Source organism: Lagopus leucura, unplaced genomic scaffold, assembly GCF_019238085.1.
Source record: "Lagopus leucura isolate 7727_CA_CO unplaced genomic scaffold, USGS_WTPT01 Super-Scaffold_100017, whole genome shotgun sequence".
Taxonomy (NCBI): Eukaryota; Metazoa; Chordata; class Aves; order Galliformes; family Phasianidae; genus Lagopus; species Lagopus leucura.
Window position 1 is genome coordinate 14920047 of NW_024962271.1, and position 23100 is coordinate 14943146.

The window sequence follows — 23100 nt, forward strand, 5'->3', positions numbered from 1 at the left end:
GACGGGACGGGACGGGACGGGACGGGACGGGACGGGACGGGACGGGACGGAGGGTGGCACAGCGCGGGCAGCTCTCTCGCCCCGGCTCCTTCCGCCTGCCTTCCCGCTTTTGGGGAGTCTCACACTGAGAGCGTAGCGCCTGGGGAACTCGGGGAGCGCTGAGATGAGGGACGGGGCTTAGCGGGGCTTAGCGGCGGTGGTGCGGCCGGCCGGGTGATGTCGGGGTGTTTGTCAACGTCGGCGGTTCCGTGATGGGAGCGCAGCGCCTGGGTTGCGCCGCTGTGCCCTGCTGCTCGTTGTTTGGGAGCCTTGGCTTTCGGTCCTGGGGAGGTGAGGAGCAGGAGAGGTGAATTTGGCAGTTGGAAAGGAGCCGAGTGACCAAACAGCTGAAAGCAGGAAAGGAATGCCTCCCCCTGCTCTGCAAAGAAGTCCTTGTGGTTTGTCTTAAACCTCCGTGGAGGTTCCTGACTCATCCTTCGCCACGGCTCGGCTGCTCGCTGTGCTGTGCAGAGCGGCGCCCAGGAGCTCAGGTGAGTTTTGAGCTCCTTCTGCTGCTCCGTGCTGAGCTGCTTGCTTGCCTGCTGCTTTTCCTGGGCCTTTGGGACCGGGCAGATTTCCTGGGTTTTCCAGGACGTGATTCCAGAAGCTGATGGTTTATGAGGAAGCATCAGGCATTGTGGGGCTTGTGTTATATATAAATGGGAACAAATCAGGGCTGGGAACGCAAGTTTTGCTGCTAAACAACATGTCCAGCTCTGCACAACCATTTAAAGCAAGTTTTACATTCCCTCCGGTGGCTTCTAAAGCTGTTGGAAAGGAGCTGTGAATCCACCAGGCTTAATTCCCATTATAAGCAGTGTTTGGGGTTTTGCGTCCCTGCTGCACGAAACCCCATCAGGGTGAAGCTTTGTGCCAGCTACGTGTGGAGAGGAAATCATTTAGGAGAAGGTGGGCACTGAGAGATGTTGTTCTGCGGCATGAGGCTGAGCACCAACTGCAGGGGTGTCAGCAGTGCCTCCTCCATCGCTGCCCTCCTGCTGGGTTTCTGTCCCCAGCATCATTGTGGCTTGGTGTCAGCGTGCCGGTGTGAACAAGCATTGCACAAAACTTAATTAGTGCTTATTTATAGCACCAGGCTTTGAAGTTCTGACTGCTCAGCAAGCCCAGTGCATGCCCCGGCTGGCTTATGGTGACCCTAATGGATTTGGGCTGGGGATCGTGATGGGATGCATTGGTTATAAGGTGGTGGAAGCCCTGGTTCCTGCCCGAGAACCAGCCCTGCCTCCTGCTGCTGCTGGAGGCTTACTGGGAAACCCCTCTCTGCCAAATCCTGCCCCTGCATGGGGTGGAGGGGCCCGGGGGCTGCAGGTGTGTAGCAACGTTGGAAAATGCTTAAGGATATTTCTCATTGCTGAAGTGATGTTTTTTTCCCTTCTGCCTTGTGTTGGCCGGAAATAGGAATTCAGTTACAATTCAGAAAAAGAGACTTTGGGGTTTAATATGTTAGATAAGCCTCTTAATAAGCTGGTGTACATTAAGTGTGCTGGGGATGGAAGGGACAAATAGTTTCTACGTCAGACATCTATCAGGGTGGGAAGGCATCAGTGCAGCTGCTGTCCTTCCTGCTAGCATCTCCTGGCTCCTCGCACCCGAGAGCCCCAGCCCTGGGATTTGTCTTCAGCATTCACTTCTCAATAAATGCAGCCTGCTGAGGGTTCGGTGCCATCGCCAGCATTCACAGTGACATCACAGTATTTTCTGCCCTAAATCACAGATTTCCCTAAATTGAGCCCGAGAGGAAGCATGTATTTAAGTGAAAACATGTGGTTGTTGCGGCGTGTGTCAGCCAAACGTGCTTGTGAGTGGCAGTGGGCCTGGTTGGAGGGTGCACTTGGGTTGTGATGTGATCCTTCGCTGTGAGCCGGTTCCTTTCCTGCTGTCCGTGTGTGGTGGTGGCAGAGAGGCAGCTGGAGGTGTTGGCTCTGTGCTTGCCGTCTGCCACAGCTCCTGGCTGGGCTCCTGGGTCAGTTCTGGGGTGACTGTGGATAAAGCTGAGTCTGGCCGTGCTCGAGGGCACCGCGTGGGGTTGGCTGCTCCCGTCTGCCTGCCTTCCAAGCAGCTCTCCTGGCTCCAGCTGCTGCCGTCCCATCGCCATCACCCATCCTCAGCAGGGAAGTGCAGCTCAGCAGCACTTGTCCTCAGGGCTGGAGAAGCTCCTCAGGGCCCCGAGCTCAAACCCTTTGACTGCTTTGTCAAAGCTTGGGTGCAGGTTAGTGAGTTACTCCCTGTTATCCCTCTGGAGGCAGCTGCTGCTGAGTTAAGCTCTCCCAGCACCCTGGGCAACCCATCCCAGTGCCTCACCATTCTTTCTGAGCAGAAATTGTTTCCTTACATACATATCCTGAAGGGTCAGCTCAGCCCTCTCTGCTCTGTGGTGCATGCAGACCTACCTGGGCTGTTCCAGGATCAGGGAACAAGCGAGAGAAGATCCTTTCTCTGTAGGGATTTTGGGGGGAAAAAAGTGATGGAAATAGTCAAACTACGACCCTGCCAAGGGGTTGTAGGGACAATTTCCATCAGGATGGGTTCATTTGGGAGATGACACGTTCGCGTATTGAGCTGTTACAGACACCAGGTGCAGGCTGGTGAGTCCTCCGTGATGCCTGGGCGAGGCAAACGCTTTGCTTTGCAAAATAATCCTGGCCATGATCACGTTTGTTTACAGAAGGGAGCTCAGAGATGTCCTCTGTGTGAACCCAGAACTACCTGCTTGGCTGCCATCTCTCCTGTTCTCTGCTTCTCCCCTTGTAGGAGGCTGTAGTGGGTAAATTGAGTCATGGCTTCTGTGCCGTCCTGCAGGAATCCGTGCTCTTCCCCAGGAAAAGAGAAGGCTTCTGTTCTCTGTGAAAAGAATGTTCATTTCTTCTTTCCCATGGAGAGGAAATCACTGAAATTTGAGGGTGCTGCTTGTAGTAAAAGAGCTCCCATCTTTTGTTTGCATCACATCAGAACCCGCTGTACCGCTCTAGGCTCTGTGCTCACCCTCCATCCCAATGAGGAGCTGTTATTGTTCTGCTTCCCTAAACACTGTGCATCTGTTTCCTTTCGTAACGTAAACTCTGACCCTGTGTCCAAGTTTGGGTGGTTTGTTTTCTCTTTCGCTTTTCTTTTTTCCTGTTAGTGCTGAAAATGTGACCGGTGAGATGTGGTGCTCGCTGGGCTTCTCTGGAGGAGGGAGAAAAAGGAGGAGGAGGGAGGAAGAAGAGAAGAGAGGGGGAGAAGAAAGAGGAAGAAGGAGATAGGAAGGAAGGAATAGGAAGAGAGGGAGGGAGGAGGGTGGAGAGGGGAAGGAAAGAGAGGATGAAGGAAAAAGGAGGAGGAGAGGAAGGGAGGGGGAGTGGGGGGAAGGAAAGAAGAGAGGAGGAGGGGGAGGAGGAGAAGGAATTGCTGGATTGCTGGACTGTATGAACCCACAAAGGGTCTGGGGAACACATCTCTCTACCCTATGCTTAGGACTGGTCGTCAGGCATCTGCTGTGGGCAGCGTTGGATGTCAGAAAGACGCCCTGGTGTGTTCCTAGGTGTGATGTGGGGATGAGGGGACCGGACAGATGTACACCCTGCTGCCCAGAGCTGCTCTGCAGGGAGCTGGGCGTGCGTTAGGGAACCACGTGGCAGCACAATGAGCACGAAGCTGGCAGCTGTGATTATATGTTGGGAGAATATTTGGCTGCGGGTGCCAAGTGAGTCGGAGGACAACATTTAGGGCGGTGAATGCAGAGAGACGAGAACAAAAAAAAGAGGAGAGACTGGAATATAGATATGGAGAGCCAGCTCTGAGCTCCGGGTATCCCAACGCCCTGGGGGAAGGCAGTGCACGTGTGCCATAACCTGGCCCAGGGACACGTGCTGCAGGAGGGGGTGACACAGGTGGCCAAGACCTCTTTCGGGCATCTCCATCCTTAGTGCAGTGCTGGCCTGCATCAGCAACTCCTTGATGGAAAAAACATCTTTGGCATCGTAGGCAAAGGGCTGGTGGCATCTCTCTGCTGCTTTTTGCCTTCCTGGGGAGTTTTTTACTGGGCACCCCTTTGACACAACAGGCAGGATGGAGAGATCAGTGTCCCAGTCCCTGATTTCAGGCACTGCTTCCCTTCCTCACGGGTGCTTAGGCTACGAGCTCCTGGAGGAATGGCAGGGCTGGAGCGCAGGCAATGTGCAACACACTCAGATGTTCTGGTGCCAGCCAGCCCTGGGAAAAAGCTTTTTCCAGTGAGTCATTTGCTGCCTCTGCTTTGTGTGAGGCACTGATGAGATTTGGGGGAAGGGGAGAGATGGAAAAACGAAGCCCAGATCTCCCTGCTCCATCAGGACCCTGTCCATGCCAGCGCAGCTGCCCTACGTGTGCTTGTTGAAGGCAGCACCAGCATCAGACAGCAGCATAAATAGAACAGGCCTGCCTATTTTAAGACACAGATTGCATGATCTGGGTGTTGAAATAAAGAAAAATCTTTATTTTAGCTGCAGCTGGCAGCACGGGCTTGGAGAGGAGCAGGCAGGTAGTGCCTGTGGGCAGCTGGGCTGGGAGGTGGTTTTTTGCCTTTTTTGATGCTGTTTGAAGAACCAGCAGGTATTTCTCCTCGAGGACACAGCAGCAGGGTTCCTCACCTGTGCTTCATTTCTCCTTGCTGGAAATTGGGAGCGATGGCGTTTGGTTGGATGAGGATTGAGTTGTGATACAGAGGGGTTAAAGTCAGAGCCCTGGGCACATAGGGGCAGCTGAGCCTGTTCCCCTCCTTCCCTCCACCCTGCAGCCGTGGCATCCCTGCTCCATCCCTGCTCCATCCCTGCTCCATCCCTGCTCCATCCCTGCTCCATCCCTGCTCCATCCCTGCTCCATCCCTGCTCCATCCCCAGCAGCAAAGCATGGGCTCCTGCTGACACTTGTGCCCAGGCAGAACAAACAACCGATGCTAATTAATTGGGATTTCCATGCCAAACAGATGGTTTATCAGGGGGTGGAAGATGATGTTTGAGGTTCAGAGATAATGTGGATGAGCCAGGAGCCAAGGAGGGCTATTGAGGAAAGGTACTGAACCAGCTGATGGGCAGAGCTGTCTCTCCAATAGCAACCCCAGCCATAAAAGTTTATTAGTTTAACTCAGTCTGAAAATGCCTCTTCCTCTCTTTCCCTCATCCCTTTCCTCTCTTCCCTCTTCTCTGTTAGAAACATTTTATGTTTGTTGCAAGTGGACTGCACATCAGAAAGCAAAACTGCTTGGAGATGGATGTGGGACTGTGGGAGATGGATGGGGTTGTCGCATGAGAATGGTATAAAGTTCACGTTTATCTCTGTAAACTCTGTAATGGGTGGAGGTAAGCTTTGATTGCAGGCTTCTAGTAAGCTCTCGAACCAGATGAGATCTTATCAGGCCCTGTAAGTCGCCCTGGGCACCCGGTCATAGGGCAGTTGTCACATCGGCCTCACGCTTCTCTCAGGGATCCCTTTCCCTGTGAATCCAGCTCACTGCTCTGCTGGGAGGCCTTTCTCACCAGCCCACAGCTGCAGGGTTTGTGTACCCAAGGCGTGGGAATGCACCCAAGGCTGCTCAGTGTCAGATGACACAGAGGTAGGGCATCCAGGAGGGGACTCCTTCCCTGCTGCGGTGTGGTGAACTTGCTCCAGCACACGCTCGTTAGACGAGCTCAGCCTCCTCTCCTCCTAATATCGGCTGGTTCTCTGCTTCCCTTCTCTTTCCATATTCCCTCTGCTCTGCTGTTCATTCAGGATCCCTTGCCTTCTGCCTTGCCTCGCCGTGCCACGGCAGAAGCAAGGCAAGACAGTGAGGGTGAGGAAGGAGATGAGCAGCAGTGAGATGTCCCGTGAACAAACTTGTCCATAGGCAGAGGTGATGGCTGTGATAGCTGGACCTGCTGCTCTCTTAGGGGACATACAGAGGACATCACCTTTCCTTTCAAATCTGCTGTTTGTGGAGCAAAGCCAGGGCACGCTGGGGTTGCAGTGCTGAGCTCCTGCTTGGGAACCCCATGTGGCTGCCTTGAGAGCTTTTGGCTGTGTGTCCTTGTACCTTTCTGCTTCTCCTGAGGGTTTTCTGCTCTCTCTCTGTCCTGCAGACTGCCTGGAGCTGCTGCTGCTGGAGTCCATGGCGTACACCGGGACCCCACCGCCAGCGGGGCCCATTGGCTCCCAGTACTGCGTCTGCAAAGTCGAGCTGTCCATCTGTGGCCAAAACCTGCTGGACAGGGATGTCACTTCCAAGTCTGACCCCTTCTGCGTCCTCTTCATGGAAATCAATGGAAAATGGGTGGAGGTAAGTCTTGAAGCTGCATGACTTTGCCTCCTGTGGTTTGGTTCTGCGGATGTCCTTAATGACATTTGCGTTTTGATCACGGTGTTGAACATGGCTTGTACACCTTGTGAAGGAAGCTTGAGTGGATTCCTTCATTTTTCAGAGCACTTGGAAACCACCTGGCCTCCTGGCTGGGCACCTCACCGGTGCAGACAGGCTGGGGACAGAGTAGCTTGTGGCCTTGGCTCGTCCTGGCAGGGCTGGGCTCTGTGTGGGCCTGAGAGCCCAGGAGCCAACCAAGTCAAGGCAGGAGGTGTCACATCCCTTCCCATGGATGTTGCAAGAAGTGTTGTGTGATCAGAATTCCTTAAAAAGGAGCGATTCTGTGCCTTGCTTTGTGAACGGGTCCTTAAGGTAGATAAAAAGAGAGGACGGACCCTAATTCCTAACCAGAGAAGAACCTCTGTGTTACTCGTGGTTGGATCAAGCTGGATTAATGTTTCTTCCAGTGCCTTTATCTTTTCCTTCCCTCTGTGCTCAGTTCTTAGCCAGACTCTGGCACAGGAGTCCTGTGATAAGGGTTTTCATAAGGTGCTTTTAACAGCAAGCTGTAAATTCCCAAATGAGCTTACGCTGGGATCTGTGGGAGCTTTCAGGCCCCCTGAAGTTCTGCAGGACTTGTTATCACTGCTCTGTCTCTTGATCAGGGTGTGCTTCTCCCTGCAGCATCACAGCAGCCTCTTGAAGGTACAGCAGAGCAAAGTGTTGGGTTTGGGTTTTTCTACACTGAAACAGGAGCTTCTTGGCAGCCTTAGGGCTGGAACACTGTTTTATGGGGAAACTGGGATGTTTCAGAGGAAAAGCAGCTCAGGGGAGACCTCATCACTCTCTGCAACCCCTGAAGGGGAGGTTGTGGTGAGGTGGGGGTTGGCTTCTGCTCCCAGGTAATGGCAATAGGATGAGAGTGATGGCCTCACGTTGTACCAGGGGAGGTTTGGGTTGGATACCAGGAAGACCTTATTGGAAAGAGTGGTGAGGTACTGGCACAGCTGCCCAGGGAGGTGGGGGAGTCACTGTGCCTGGAGGTGGTCAAGAACCATGGAAATGTGGCACTGAGAGATGCGGTGAGTGGGCACAGTGGGGCTGGGCTGGGGTTCCATAGATGATCTTACAAGTCTTTCCCAACCTTTACAATTCTGCAAAAGGCACTTCATCACTTCCACGTGGAGCTTGCAGAGACATGCTCCAGGAGGAGGCAGTAATGAAGGTGTACTTCTGGAGGAGTCTCCTCTGTAAGGCTCATCCTTGCTCCTCCGTTGAGCCGACCTCCCTTGGATGAGGTGGAAACCTCTCCACCATCCCAAGGCTGTGCACAAGCACCTGGTTCTTCAGTCATTCCTTGCTGGTTTAATGACAGCAGGCTAGGCTCAAAATAAGCCTGGCAAGGCGTGTGGTGGGCCTGAAATCATCTTGCCACGTGTGAACTGGTCCAAAAGTTGCTTCTCAGTGTGCAGTTATCTGTGAGTGCTTTAGGTCTGGGTGTCTGCAACACTGATCCCATGGAACAGTTAGCCATCAGGATGTCCTGCTTGGAACAAGATGTGTTTTGGGGTGAGAAGAGAAGCTGTTCCTTGGATCCCATGTCTCTCGTAGAGCTGTTCCTTAGATTTCACTTGAAAAGTTGCTTTCTAAGGGACAGGACTGTATTGGGTGAAGGTCTGGGAAGTCAGTCCAGGGCTGCTTGTTAGGAGTGCCTGAGTCCTCCTCTGCTCTTAGACTGGTTTTGGAATGAGGTGTATGTGAAGCAGAGCAGGAACTCCCAACGGTGGTTTTTGTGGTGCTTTATTGAGCGTTCAGCACATCACATGCAGAAAGTGTAGTTGTCATTCCCATCTGCAGCAGTCCTTGTAGGGCAGAGTGTTGTCTGTGATTGAATGAGCGTCTTGAATTCAGACTTGTCTGTGCGAGAACATTTTGCTCTGTGCCTAGAAAATACTTTTTGGCTGCAGAAGGAAAGACTGAGCTAAAATGCCTGTGGAAAAACATGTGGATTTCATCTTGTAAGTGCAGTTGGAGTTAGGTAGCATAAGGGCTCTTTGGTTCGTTGAGGAGGGAACAGATATGTAGAGCCTTGGGATGTGACAGACGGACACAGCGCTGATCAGCTCAGCACAAAACGAGCTGAGAGGCATTAAATCCCCCCAGTTCCCAGGGAATTACGTGGTCTCTTCTTCCTGATACTTGGATTTAGGGGGCAGCTTGAGCACCTGGCCAGGAAATGGTGAATCCATGGGCATCAGCTCAGGCTTCCTGCAGCTGATCTCCGTGTCACGGGCAGGGTGTAGGGGCAGACCTCGCTTTTGCCACATTCTGCAATTAACTCTGCTTAATAGCAGCCTGGATGAAACTGATGAGCTTCCCAGTCTTGATAGGTGTCATCTCTTTGACCTGACTGTGCTTTTCAGGGATTCCTCTTTTGCTGTCAGTAACGTCTCAGTCCAGTGGTTTTGATTCCAAAGCTTTTTTTTTTTTAAATACAATGCAAGTTTTGCTTTTTTCCCCTTGTGCTATTTTTATAGCTGTCTAATTGGCAAAATAGGTGCTCCAGCAGCAGATTGCTCCGTGCTCTGCTCTTCTTTCAGCTGCAGACGTGTGGAGCATGCTGTGGGCACAGCCAGCACCCAAGCCTTCCTGTGTCCCTGTGTTGTGGTAGCACGGTGGTGGCAGCATCTGTGCCTGCGTGGTGGGGCTGCTTCTTCCAGCTGTCATATTTGTTCCCAAATACAATTATTGTGTCTCACTGAGCTTAAGAGGAATTAAAAAAAAAAAAAATAATAAGCACCAACCAAAATGGTCATGAATCAGCCTTGGAGGGGGTGGTAGAAGGAGAGACAAAAAGCTCAGGCCCAGAAGTGACATAAAGATGGGTAATATGTCAGTGTGCTGCCTGATGACATCATGCTGTAGGAGCCGGGATGGACCTGGCCTGTGACTCAGCTGTGCCCTCACTTTTGTGCCACTCTGAGTCACCCCTCCTGAGCCTGGACGATCCTCATCTCCTACACTGCTCATCTCAGAAGGATATGGAGGCCACCAGCTGTTGACCTGGGGCTCCTAGATGCCCCTAAGTGGTGTCCATCACGTGTTCCCTGCCCCTTGGAAGAGCATCTCCCAGGTGACAGACAATACTGAATATCTCCAGCAAACCTCCCAGCAGAAACTGGACAACTCTAGCTGCATTTGCTTACCACGAGGGGTTGCCAATGGAGAAAATTCCCTGGGTTTGTGCTTGCTGTGTAGGATTGAGGCTTTGAAGACAAGTCTTTAGTTACCCTGGTTGCCTTTTCAAAACCCTCGTGCTTTGCTGCTGGGATGCAGAGCCAGCTTTGCATTTTGCAGGGCACGTGGTTGTGCTGAGTGCTCAGGGGAGGCAGGAGCCAATGGCATATTTATTTCCTGGTGTGAAAAGCCCTCGTACAGAACGGTCACCAGCAAGGTGGAAGGTAAAGAGCTGCACCAAGATGAAGAGTGAAATACATGTGTAGCAAGCAGCTGAGGCTTGTGATCTACTTGTGCTTCACAGTGTACAGGTGATGGAACACTTGGCCATCAGGGTGTTGAAGGAAGCCCCCTCGCTCTGTGGGGCTGAACCCGGGACATTTGACAAGGCCAAGTGCAAGGTCCTGCACCTGGGTCAGGGCCATCCCCAGTATCAGTGCAAACTGAGTGCTGGAAAGGTCAAGAATAGCCCTGCAGAGAACACCTTGGGGGTGCTGGTGGGTGAAGATCGGGATATGAGCCGTCAGCGTGTGCTTGCAGCCCAGAAAGTGGATACTTTGGGCTTCATCAGAAGAAGCATGAGCAGCAGGTCAGGGAGGGGACTGTCCTCTTCTGCTCTGCTGTTGTGAGGCCCCACCTGCAATGCTTTTCACCCCATCGCATCCCAGACTTGTTTGCAGCCTTGCTGCAGAGGCATTCTGGATAACAGTGGGACAGGAGGAAGCATAGGTGGCCTGCTGCCCCTTCTCAGCCAGCTGCTACCCCAGAGGGCAGGTGGCTGCCTGATGTCAGCTCACTTTTCATCCTGCTTTGACTCGTTCCCAGGCTTCCCATTAGCTCAGGGTACATGAGAGGAGCTCAAATCCATTCCTGTTGCCTGCATAGTCTCATCAGCTAGGCTTGAAAGGAGATTTGTGCGTGTTGTGCTGTTCAGATAAGGTAGAGCTCATTGATGGCTGCTCTCTGAGCAGGCATTTGGGTGCTGAAGTGCAGGTGGTGGCCGAGTGGGAAGGACCTGTGAGAAGCTGCGTTGCCCCGGTTGGTGCACAGCCCACTCCAGTTGGTTTGGTTGATTCCCATCTCTCCAGAGGGTGCTGCAGGTGGCTGTTTTAAGAGTACAGCATTTACTTCAGTCTTCTGCTGGCAATTAAAACAGACTAAGTGACCAACTTTAAAAACACCACAGTGGTGTCTACATAACAAACTTACCACGTTTCCACTTAGTCCCTCCAGATTCTCTCTCATATGCTGAATGAGTTTCACTGGGATGATGAGGCCGTGTGCTTTTTTCTGTCTTTTTTTTTCTTCTTTTTTTTTTTTTCCTTCCTGCTGTGATGTGTTTATTTCTGGCTCTGCTGCTCTGGCAGGCATCCATCTGCCCTGCAGTCCGTGGTGCCAGCACAGGAGCTGCTTGCTGCAGACGAGCTGCTGTGGGGTCTGAGTGCTGGCTCCCCTTATTCATTTCAGGGCAGGCTGGTGGCCCTTTGCTGCTCCCAGGGCTTAGGGAGCCAGCAGGCTGGTCATGGGATGGTTGTGTCCTCCACCATACTGGTGCAGGAGGGTTTTGGAGGCTTTGAAGGAGCTCACTGTGACCATCCGTCAGCCTTCACCCGCTGCCTTCTCTGCAGGGTGCTGAGTCCTGGTTACCTCCCTCTGGAAATTCCTCTTGGAGAGCTGTGCCAAGTGTTTCCCATGGCAGCAGGTGCATGTGGATGTGAAGCCCATGTGTCTGATGGTTAATTACATATCTCAGCCTTGCAGTGTGTCCAAGCCAGGGCTGCTACTGCAACCTCTGCCACTGTTGGAACATCAGAGAAGAGCAGAACATAGCAGTAAGAGATCCTGCCAGCTCCAGCTCTCCAAAAAAACATCAGCTGAGGGGAGTTCTCTTTCCTTCATATGGGTGTATCCAAACTTCAGGTTGTATAGCAGCAGCAACGGAAGGGTGAGGGTTTTTTGTGCTGTCTTTGCAGTTTGGAGCCTCGAGTCTGTGCTTGTCAAAGGCATCTCATCCACAAAATGAGGCTGGGGCAAAGCTGGATGTGCTCAGCACATTGTTTTTAGGCAACAGCCAGAGCTTGGATGAGTCTTGTCTCCAGCTGGCCAAGCTCTAGGCTGCAGGAAGACCCACTTCAAAGGTGGGAGATTCCCATTTTGGCCCCACCTCACATCCCTCCTGCGCTGGGCTCAACATAATCCCCACTCTGTACCAAGTTATAAAGATGCTCTGTCTGGCTGAGGGAATTCCAGAGCTATTTTGGATATCGGAGTCCACTGAAGTCCTGCCTTGTGCATCCTTCCAGCCTCTTGCTTCTGCTAGTGCTGGGTGAAAGCCATGAAAAATAGACCATGGTGATTTGGTGATTTCAGTTTTTCTTCCATGGAAGGCCAAAAAAGAAGAAACCACATGAATGTTTTGTTATGAGATCTAGAAGGAAACGCTAGGGGATTACTCTTCTGAGTTGTGACACTTTGTTTTTTCACTTGTTTCTGCTGTAAGCTGTGTGGCCCGAAAGAAATAGTTTTGGTTGACTTTGAAAGCATTAGAGGTGTGAGTGTGATTGGCAGAGGACCAGAGCAGCAGGTGGGAGGTGTGAAAGCATGAGCTCGAGGGGCATTCTGTGTCCTGGAGAGCAAGTGTCAGAAACAATGCAAAGGCTGTGGCTTCAGTAGGCTTTGAGCCCACTCCAGTCCCTGTCCTCAGAGACACAGCTCTCTGTTAGATGCAACCCACCTTGCATGCATTTAGGGTTGTGTTTGCTGCGTGCCTGTTGCTCTCTGCTGGCCAGCACAGGGCTTCTAGATGTCAGGGCTCCAGCTGCGGTCAGAGGAGAGACGTTGCAGTGACAAAGATGTAAAGCATAGATGCCTGATTGCCCATTTTTTTTGTCTTTGCAGCTCGACAGGACAGAAACAGCTGTGAACAACCTCAACCCGGCCTTCTCCAAGAAGTTTGTTGTTGACTACCACTTCGAAGAAGTGCAGAAGCTCAGGTTTGCCCTGTTTGACCAGGACAAGTCGAGCACACAGCTGTATGAGCATGACTTCCTTGGAGAGTTCTCCTGCACACTGGGCACGGTGAGTCTCTGATGTCCTATTCCTGCAGCTCGTCCTCCAGCTAAGAGACCCCAGATCACACCATCCTCAGGGGAGTTGAAGGGGGCAGAGCTACTTTTCTTACCCACTGTAAAGTTTGCTGGGTCATTCCTGGTAAAAAGTGCTTTGAGTGCTTGTCACACTTCATCTCTTCGGGTTGAAGTGTTTCATGCTAGCGCTGTTGGTTACTTGCCCAAATCTGAGCTTGGATGTAGGGTGGGCACCTGCTGCTGCTTGCAGAGAGACCAAAGCCTGGGGAAATGCAAGAGGGCATCGCACCCATTTGTCTTGGACACTTGCACTGGAAGTGTTGGAGATACCTGCTGTCAGTAAGGGTTCTAGTAGTAGCCATGATGACCAGTTGGGATTTGGACTTGAGAAACTTCCAGGTGTTTACAATTAGGATGCACTGCAGATCTACTTCTCTCTCTCTTTTTTTTTTGTCAGAACTTTTGTAGTAAGAATGATGTCTTTCTTCTGTTTGAGAATGAAGCGTTTGAAAAACACATGCACAATAACCTTGCTGTTGGGTGGTAAATCATGCCTCTTACTGGAGTGTGTTGGTGCAGGAATGTGTCTTCTGCTCTTCCTATGGAAAAGCTTTTGAGACAGATGTGATTTATAAACCTTTGGAAGGTCTTTGCGTTCATGAGCCCAGACCCTGTTAGGATTTGGCAGCTAAATTCTCCAAACTTCTTTGTCTTCTGAGCATGCTCTGACTCAGAGGCAAGAAATGAGGGAGATTTTTCCATTCTTTTTCAGCCTCCAGCTGCCCAGGACTGCTGTGGTACCTGGCACGAGCAAATGGGCTGGGGATAGCAGGCACTGTAGTAGGTGGGTTGGTGTGGACAGCTGGCCCAAGGCGTCCAAGGAGGCTGATGAATGTGGTCACTTTATTACATACTATCTGGTACTGCACATGCCAAAGGCAGCTGAGTAACTTCGCTGTTGCCAAATTGAGAACTTGTCAGAAGAGCACTGACATTTACTGACTGAGGTTTAATGTCTGTGTTTTCAGAAGAGCTCTGTAATGACCTGATTTTGATCCTGAAGAAATTAAGAGACAGCCCAGGAAACAGCCCAAGCTGTTGCTCAGTGGTTTAGGCCAAGCCATTCAGTATTTGTTCTGTTGTTGGCTGCAGCCACCTCTGGCACAGTTCAGCAGTGCTCATTATGGAGGGCGCAGTCCTGATGAACACTGTGAAAAGAGAGTTTGTGGACATGAGGAAACAGGGCTGAAGCCTCAGCATGGCTCTGCAGGAGTATTGGGCTCTGCAGCCTCATACTGGAGGGAGGCATCCTTTATATGCACTAGGGAGGAGGGTGGAAGAGTCACCTCACAAATGGTTGGATATAGGGAAAAAGTTCTTAGAACAGTGATGCTGTGGCACAGCTGCCCGAGGAGGTGGGGCACTCACTGTCCCTGGAGGTGTCCCAGAGCCGTGGGGATGTGGCAGAGGGATGTGGGCATGGTGGGATGGGTTGGAGTTGGGCTTGGGGGTCTGAGAGGTCTTTTCTGACCTTAATGATTCTGTGTAAGGTCCTGGAGGAGCCCAGCTATTGCTGGACTTGTGGAGGAGAGGGGTGGAATGGGGAGGACTTGTGGACTCAGCCATAGACTTTCTGAAGTCCGTTTTTTGTTTGGTGGGATGTTTCCATAAGCCCATCTGGTTGTATTGAGGCACGAGCAGCTGTTGGAAGGGGAGAGCAGGCTGGGGCAGCAGGAACCTGCCTTTGCTGAACCACACACCCAGCACCTGACTTTCCAGTTCTGTGTTGCCATCAGAGCCCTGTCAGATTAGCTGGATTGTTTTATTGCAGCTAATTAGGTCTGTGGCGAGATTTAAAAGGATGGTTGGATCACTCGGAAGCCTGCAATGACCCCTGTGGCCAAGTGAAACCTTAAAAGGGATCAAATTGCAGACTGCAGGGTGTCCGTGGTTGTTGCTTGTCAGGTTATGAAGAAATCTCTTGCCACAGCAAGGCACAGACATCTAGCCCTGTTATTTGGGGATTCCGGGGTGTTTTGGAGGCAGAGCTGCAGGGCATGGCTGGATTGAAGATCCCAGCACTGCTGTGGGAGTCTCAGTGGGAAGGGGTTCTGCCTTAAACTGCAAAGAGAGAGAGAAAAGCATTTCTGGAGAGCAATAGGAGGAACTCAGGTGCAGCCGGATAGCAAGAGCTAGAAGCTAAGCCATTTCATTATGGTTTTCTTCTAATTATTATTTTCTGGCTGTGTGACATAGGACCGAGGGAGGAGGCAGAAGGATGGATGGGGCTGCGCTTTGAAACTGTAGCCTGTAGATTTGGAAGGGCTTGCTGGTAGGAATGGGAGAAGAGCACAGCTGGTACCAGCAGGTCACTGTGTGGGGCTCTGCAATCTGTGGGGTAAGCTCACAGGGTTGTTGGGTGGCACTGGTGGCACTGGTGGCACTGACAGCATCGTGGCCAGCTCTCAGTGTGGCGTCTTTCTTTTACCACTGTGCATACTGAATATGATTTGACTAACGTGAGCAATGATCAGTTGCTTATGAGTCTGCATTTGAACACATGACTTTATTTTCTTTGTTGTTTTTTTTCCTAGATTGTCTCCAGCAAGAAAATAACGAGAACTCTCCTTCTGGGGAATGGCAAGCCAGCTGGGAAGGGGATGATAACGGTACAGTAACTCATTTACCTTACCCATGGAGTGTGTGAATGCAGACAATAAACTGCAGGTGATGCAGGGCTGGGGTTGATGCCCCTTTTTTCCCTTGCCTCCCATTTTCCTGCCCACCTTTGGTCTCTTTGGAGGACGTTGTATTGCCCAGTCCCTGTCTGGTGACTTCAGCCAGCGCTTTTGTCTCTGAGTACTAAAATAAGAAATGCTAAATCTGGAGAAGAACAAAGTCAATACGTGCTGCTGTTTGTTATCTTGTACATGATGCCTGCTCAGACCTCCCCGGAGCAGCCGAAGGGAAAAGGGCCGATTCCTTTGCTGACAGTCAGTGGTTTTGTTTGTGCGAAGAGGATGAGAGTTCTGCCGTAGCAACAGGTCTCATAGCAACAGCCTCTGCTCCTGCTGCAGACCCCTTCGGGCAGTGGTGTTCCTGCTGGGGATCTATTTAGTGATTTTTATTTATTTTTTTTTTAAAGAAGAGACTAAATTTAGGCTCATTTCCCCCATGCCGCATCCCCCATCCTTTTCGTTCACTTCTGCATTCCAGTTTATGTTGAATTTGCAGCAGAGAAGCAAAGGTGTGGAAGAAAAAGCCAACAAGGAGTTAAACTGCAGGCAGGTCTAAAAGCACCAGATGGGTCTAAAAACATTTTAAAAGACCAAGATCTGCCTGCTGCAAGGGCATCTCCCATCGCTGTTTGCTCTAGAGACTGGGAAGATGCTCTTAGCTTTTCTCTCTTAATTGCTGCAGTTAATCTTTAAAGGCAAAAGGAGAAGCTGCATTGAAGCCTGCATGGCACCTGAGGCCATGTGCCTTTCCCAGAAGTGGGCTCTTGCTGCCCCATACCTGCCACTGGAGTAGGAAGAACCGAAGGAGTTGTAAAGTTTCCAGTCGAGTTCAAAGGTTTCCAGCTTTAAAGGAGGAAGCTTCTGATCTGTCACTGATGCATCATCAGAACCAAGGGTGCTGGGATGTCTGCTGCTTTGCTTTGTGTGCTGGCAGCGTTGGGTCCTGGCATCCTGACACATTGCTGGAGCTTGTGCCCCAGGGGTTGTGCTGCCAGCACCAACCGAGACAGTCTTCTTTGTGCTCCCAGAACGTGGGGTTGGGAGCCAGACCCTGCCTTCCTCACCCACAGTCCCTTCAGCTTTATCCAGGTCTCCGTTTTCTTAACTGCAGCGCGCAAATGTCAAAGGGCTGAATGCAACAGAAGTGCCTTGGCTGGAGTACTGGGATTGAGTGAGAGTCCTGAGGTTTGAAAGATGTGGAAAATCCCGAAGCACGTCACTGTAGGAGTGAATCTTGAGGTCTTTACAAAGCAGTGGGGATGTTAGTTTCCATGGGGAGATGTCACCATGGTTTGTGTGCGTGGCCCAGCTCTACCTTGGCCTCTGAAGAGCCCAAAATTGCAGGGACTCTGGGTGGGTTCTGCTGTGGCCTGCAAAGGTAATTTGTTTCCCTGCAGCTCCTGTTCCTCTTGCCACTTTGACCACCGTGCGTGTCCACCAAGGGCTGTGTGGAGAAGAGTGATGCTGTGGTTTTGTTAAAGTACATAGGAAGCAATCCACTTATTTGAAGGCAATGTCCTTAAATAAATCTAAACTTCTGGGGTAGGCAGGGAAGAGAGCCCTGTGAGGAGAGCTGTCCTTGTGGGAGAGGCTGTGCCTGAGCAGATTCAAAGGCTGTGACTGCCTCACCATCGCTGCATGCTCCCCTGCGTCCATCAGTGTGAATAACCCCCGATTGCTCATTCTGCAGGATATTGTCCCCTTGATTTCACTGAGCTGTAGAAAGGCCCAGTAATTAGGCTGCCTGTCCAGTGAAGAACAACCCAAGCCCCTGCTGTCCTGTGAAAGGCAGTTTGTCGGTGAGGGGAAAGGGAAGAACAGGAGATGGGAGGTGGAGAGCAGATGCTTGGGTAGGACAGAGCCTGGAGAAGAAATGCAAGTGATTCAGAAAGCGACTGCTAACAGAAGTGAATAAATGTGGGGTGGTGGTTTTTTGTGTTTTTTTTTGTTATAAACATTCTCTTAGAATACCAGGAGACTCATTAGACGGTGTTCCAGACACAACCAGCCCACTGGTCTTTGGCAGTCAAAGCCATTTTGGAGGGCGTGTGAGAAAAATCTTGGAAACTGAAGTAATGTGGGCTGCACTTGTGCCTGCTGCAGCCATCAGGAGCTGCAGTGCTCTTCGTCCTCGGGCCATCTTGATGGTGACGGTGGGTGAACGTGGCCCCACTCCAGGCAGCAGTGCTGCTGGGATTGCCTTAAGGTCTGTGACGTGGATGATGAGGTGGCACACTGTGGTGACAATGTTTTCTGTTTCTGCTGCTTGCCCTTGACTTGGTCCTTGGTTGTGTCACTGCATCTCAAACCACAGCAGGGACACCTGGACGTGCCCATGCACAGAAATGGGTGCATGAGGCCAGCTCTGGTGGATGCTTTGCTGGCAGCTGTGTGACCCTGGGTAGCCAGGCCTGATAGGCATCGGTTGTTCCAAGGCTGGGGGAAAGACTGTGGTGTTGGATCTGATTTTGGCTCTGTTTTCATAGCTTCCATCTTACTGCTGACCTTCTCAGGGAATTCATAGAAGCATTAAGGTTGGAAAAGACCTCTGAGATCATCTAGTCCACAGTGACTCCCCCCATCCCTGGGCAGCTGTGCCACTGCATCACTGCTCATCGCTTCCTCATATCCAACCTGAACTTGCCTTGGCACAGTTTGAGGCCTTTATCTCTCATCCTAAAATTGTCAGCTGGGAGAAGAGGCCACCAGCCTCCAGCTCACCACAGCCTCCTTTTGGGGAGTTGTCAAGAGCAATAAGGTATCCACATTCCTTTCCCTTATCAGGCTTTTCCTACCACTCAGTGAGGAAGGAGTTGGGGAAAAGAAAGGAAATGCCAGCTACCAGAGTGCCAGGAGCCCAGAGAATGAAGCAACACAGCATTTGTTGATTAGCAAAGGCAAAATTAGTTTAACTCTTCAATAGTGGGATACTGTGTACATTAGATCTTCAGGAACTTGAGAATGACTTTTGTAGGAGCTGCACATCTCCAGGATGCGCATCCTCACATTGCAGGATTGCCCTCTGGGTTTTGGTTCTCTGTTCACTGACTTTTCATGTTAAAATGAACACAGCTTCCCCTTGTCTTTCAGATAGCTGCCCAAGAGCTGTCAGACAACAGGGTGATTACTCTGAGTATGGCTGGCAGGAAACTGGATAAAAAGGTGAGTGGTGATACGTCAGGAGGATGTAAATGTTAAACTTCTGTTTCATAGGCTAGGGGATCTAAGGAGATCTCTGCTTGTGAGTACAGTAGTGTCATAAAGCTGTCTCTATGTAGAAAGCAAGAGGCTGGGGCTGGAGGTCCAGAGTCAGGTCCTGGCTGTGTCACTCCCTGCTGTCAGGATGTGGAATTCTTCATAATGCACTTTGAGAAGGAAGGGTTCTGTTTGACGCAGGACCTGTGTACCATCATGTCTTAAAAACATCTGAGCCAGATTTCTTATTTCAGCGGTTGCTGTCTGGAAATGTCTCCTGACTGGGCTGACAGTTTTGATACCCCTCAATTCAGCATTTCAGAAGTGCTGAGTGCTCCTGGCTTGTTGCCTCTAGCCCTCCTTCAAATTGAGTGAGTGTTTGTTTATAGATCAAACAGGAGGGCCCATCTTTCCAGAGGAAGAAGCACCAACCTCATGGAGATAGATAATGCTGATTTTTGCTTTGGGTGTGACGTGCAGGGTAACTGTAAGCCATTCTGAACAGAGCAATCTGACCTTATTTACTAGGCAACCAGAACGATTCCTCTTAAACCAGTTCTGTTGCTAAGCAATCAATGATTTTTTTCAATTTTTTTTTTCTTCCTTCCTAGTGTCTCCAGAGCTTGTGTTGTTGGTAGGATGGCCCTTGGTTTTCAAACCATGGTAAAGCAAGCAGCCAGGCACCCTTGCTTTGTTCAGTCCCACTGTCCAAACCGGATGGTTTATCCAAGTGTTTTCCCCAGCTGTTGGGAATGACTGTTACCTTGCTCTTCCTCTCATCCTGTCTACTACTCCACGGTGCAAAGAGCTGGATGCTCCTACTGAGGAATCCCCAAGTAATTGCATTTCCTAAACGAGCTGGGAAACATCTTTGAGATGATGACAACTTCTGAGATGTGGCTGAGTCAGCCCCATGCATGTCAGTGAAGAAATCTTTGATGCAGCAGCTTTCTTCCCATGAAAAAGCCTCTGCCCTCTTGCAAGGCAAGGGATGAGATTTCATTATAGATGTGGTTCCTTCAAGCTTCATGCTTCGTGGTTCCTGCATGGCTTTGTAGCCATGGCTGTTGTGAAGACCAGAGCCAAGGATCTGGTTCCTCACCAAGCCTCACTGTGATGCTGGTACCTCAGGCATGTATGCAGTGGTTATATTGGCAACTTAATTGTTGTCATCACTTGCTCCATAGGCAGTTTCCTTTCTAACCTGATTTTCAATCAGGTCCTTCTCCTAAGTTATGCAGAGCTGAAGTCTGGTGATATTCTTCCAACAAGTCATCGTAGGTTGGTCTCCTGTTCTTCAGACCCACAGTCAAAATACAGAAATTTAGCATCTGCCTGCAGTGCTATAGGCAGGCAGTTTGTGAGGTAGGCATAGTTGTGCTGGCCTGAGGACTGTGAATAATCTGTCTGGGTTTCCTTCCAGTTTATCAGTAGATGTCAGCAGAAAGCTCCTTGCTGTGCTTCTGCAGTTACCAGGAGCTGGTGGGGTTTCCTTGCTGATTCCTCTAGACAGAACACCACAGCAGTGCTCAGAGTCCTGCTGGTGCTCAGGGAATGGTCATGTCACTTCAGAGCAGAACACAAATGAAAGTGGTCCCTGCACACGTGAAAGGAAACTGCAGACATTCAAGGCAGGTTGGCTGGGGCCCTGGGCAGCCTCATCTAGTGGGTGGCATCCCTGTCTGTGAGTGGGAACTGGATGGGCTTTAAAGTCACATCCAACCCAGCCATTCTCTGATACACTGCATCCAAGCTGAGAATCTCTTACTGGCATCCATGCTGCTGACCAGCCCTCTCCACAGTGTTCAACCCAACGCTGGCACTTCTCTCAGACCAAGGGCAGGTTTTCCTCCCATCATGAACCTGTGCTTGTCTGTGCACTGCTCACTGCATGGCTTCAAACAGCAAGGCTTTGCAGCGGGGGAATGTCAGCAGCAGAACCAGCCTGAGGCTTTTGTACCTTATGTCAGATCAGCTCTTGGTAGACTTGTTAGAAAAAGAAGAATCTTGCAGAAGAGAAGGCTCAGCCCAGTGATCCCAGTCCCAGCAGCTCAGTTTCTACCTTTTGCCAGGCTTGCATGGGTGAGATGGTGGTGGCTTTGACATGTTAAAATAACGGTGCACAATCTTGTGGCTTGGAAGCATCTCCCACCCTGCTTTGAATGGAGCAGGGCTGGCTGGACTCAGAGCAGCTGCTCTATGTGCTTTGCTTGGGATCCTGCCCTGCTCCCTGCTGCCACCTGAGCCCACACCTCTGTCACTTCCTGTGGAATCAGGGCAATGAAACCTCTTCAGGTTGCAGGTTAAGCTGGAGTAGGCAGGGCTGGGATCCACAGGGCTGGGAGTGCACTACTGGTTCTTGAATTCAGCAGCGAAGCTTTGGAGTACTGAGCCCAGGCTCTGTGTAAGCAGGCACAGTGCTGCACTGCAACCAAGTCTCTTTCAGAAATAATGGCTTATCCTGCTCTTCTGCAAACATAGCAAAAATATTGGAGGAGAACAGCATCAGAGAGGCTCCCTGCAAGCTGTAGTGGACTATACTTCATTGTGGCCCATTAACTTGTGGCCAATTATATAAAATAAAATGAAAGCAGTCATCAGGGGTGACTGTGAGTTTTGAATAGAACAGGTTCCAGTTTCTCCAAGCCAAAATACTTGCAGTGATTTATGTTTCCAGCTGGCTTTGGAAACAGGGTTTGGATAGAAGCAGTAAAGGGTTTTCTGCTGGAGCCTGCCACCACACCAGCTGCTGCCTCGTGGACTGGGACCCCCAGCATCCCCCAGCCCTGAGCATCCCCACTGTGTCCTCTGGATCCTCCAGCCAACAGAGTTCAGGCAGCCACCTGCCTCTGGAGTTCTCAGGAAGCAGGAGATCATTTGGAGTGTTTTGAGTTAGGTTGGTTTTTATCACAGTTTTTCTGAATGGGAGCAAAGATCTCTTGCAAGCACTGGGGATCCTCTCATCAGCCTTCCCATGCTGCTCCAAGACCTCAGTCACCCCGTGCAGATGCCCAGCAGGGATGTGTGCTGTGTTTGCCATACGGCTGTGTCCTTTTATCAGGAGGATATCTAAGGAAAGCAAACGCATGCTGGCTGAAGTCTGTGTGTCTCGGAGGGTGCTGTATGATCTCTGTCAACACCTGTGCAGCTTGCTCCTTCAAGATTTGCTCTCCTCATGCTTTCCTGCTGTGTGTAGGAGGGCTTTTTTTTTTCCCCCCAGACTCTCATACATTTCATAGTTCTGTTTGTGCTTTGAAGCTCTGGTTGTTTTTCTAACCCAAACACAGCTGCCTCCCAGCTGGGGCTGTTTGTCGTAGCATTGGTGTCCAGAGATTGTGCAGGGGGGTGGGATCCACGAGCAAAGTCTCACAGACACGTGCCTGGGTGTGGGAAGGCCGTGACACCGTGTGAGCACTGACAGGACCTGCAGGACCCACACAGACGCCATGGGAATCAGCTTCCCCATGGACCACTGATATACTGGAAAAGCAGGAGGAAGGAGGTATCTTGAGCAGCTTGCAAATCCTTGTATAAGCTGTGTGCTGTTGTTCTTCCCCAGGACCTGTTTGGAAAGTCAGACCCCTTCTTGGAATTCTATAAACCCGGTGATGATGGAAAATGGATGCTGGTCCATAGAACAGAGGTGAGAGCTACTGCAACACCACGGTCCTTAGCTCCTTTTAAACATAATGATGTTATCTCATAAATCCCTGGTAAAGGGGGGTGGGATCCTGGGAGGTGGCTGAGGATCTTACTGGGTTTTCTTTTAAGTAGTGGGGCAAGGGAGGAAATGTTGCAGCAGCCTCCCCAAGTACTGCCCTCGTGCCAGACAAGCAGCTTCATGTTTTGAGATCGGATACAAAGAAAGTAAATTCTCCATTCCTGCTGTTTTGGGTACATGAATATAATCTGGTGTTAGCCTGAGGCTGACGTTTGTCATGTCAGGAGGGAGGTGGCTGCAGGGAAGGGTTAGTGCTCTCCTTCCAGCCTGTTATTTAGGAGGAGCTGAGCCCAGCTGGCTGTGTGCAGTGCAGGAGCAGGATCCTCACACCGCCCACCCGTGGGGCCCGGTGGCTGGCAGCATATGGGCTCCACTCCACACACGTGCCTCCCTGCGTGGGCTGCCTGCTCTCCCAGCCTCTTGGAGGAGGTGTTTACAAATTCTCTGCTAAACTGTGCTCACGGTGTCAGGGTTTTTCCCAGTCTGTCAGTCTGTAATATAAAAGCCCATTGCAAGCCCCACGTGGTTATTTGACAGCTCTGTCCTGCAACGATGGGGACAGACATGCTCCTCGCCTGGCTGGGCTTTTCCTGGTCTCAGCAGAAGGAGTGATGGCTTTGGAGAGAGGAGAGGCAAAACTTCCTGCGTGTCTTGTGTTCTGGGGCTGTGAATTTGTTCTGCAATGCAAACAAACACCAGTAAGAAGACTGGCGTAGGGTTGGCTCTGCCCCATGCGTTCCCTGCACCTCCTGTAGCTCTGGCTGCTAAGCT

At 51.0% G+C, this 23100-nt stretch overlaps 1 protein-coding gene across 2 annotated transcripts in view; it reads left to right on the forward strand.

Annotated features, from left to right (window-relative positions):
• Nucleotides 1-23100, forward strand: part of CPNE2 (copine 2) — a 39493-nt gene that overhangs the window by 122 nt on the left and 16271 nt on the right. Inside the window, exons 1-6 of one of the 2 annotated variants that reach the window (XM_042876972.1) lie at nucleotides 3189-3198; nucleotides 6135-6331; nucleotides 12488-12667; nucleotides 15270-15344; nucleotides 18504-18575; nucleotides 22168-22251. In XM_042876972.1, the coding sequence (XP_042732906.1) occupies nucleotides 6164-6331; nucleotides 12488-12667; nucleotides 15270-15344; nucleotides 18504-18575; nucleotides 22168-22251 (579 nt within the window). In that variant the 5' untranslated portion in view covers nucleotides 3189-3198; nucleotides 6135-6163. Of the gene's footprint in view, nucleotides 1-3188; nucleotides 3199-6134; nucleotides 6332-12487; nucleotides 12668-15269; nucleotides 15345-18503; nucleotides 18576-22167; nucleotides 22252-23100 lie in introns of those variants that run through there. The other variant, XM_042876971.1, reaches the window with a different exon arrangement.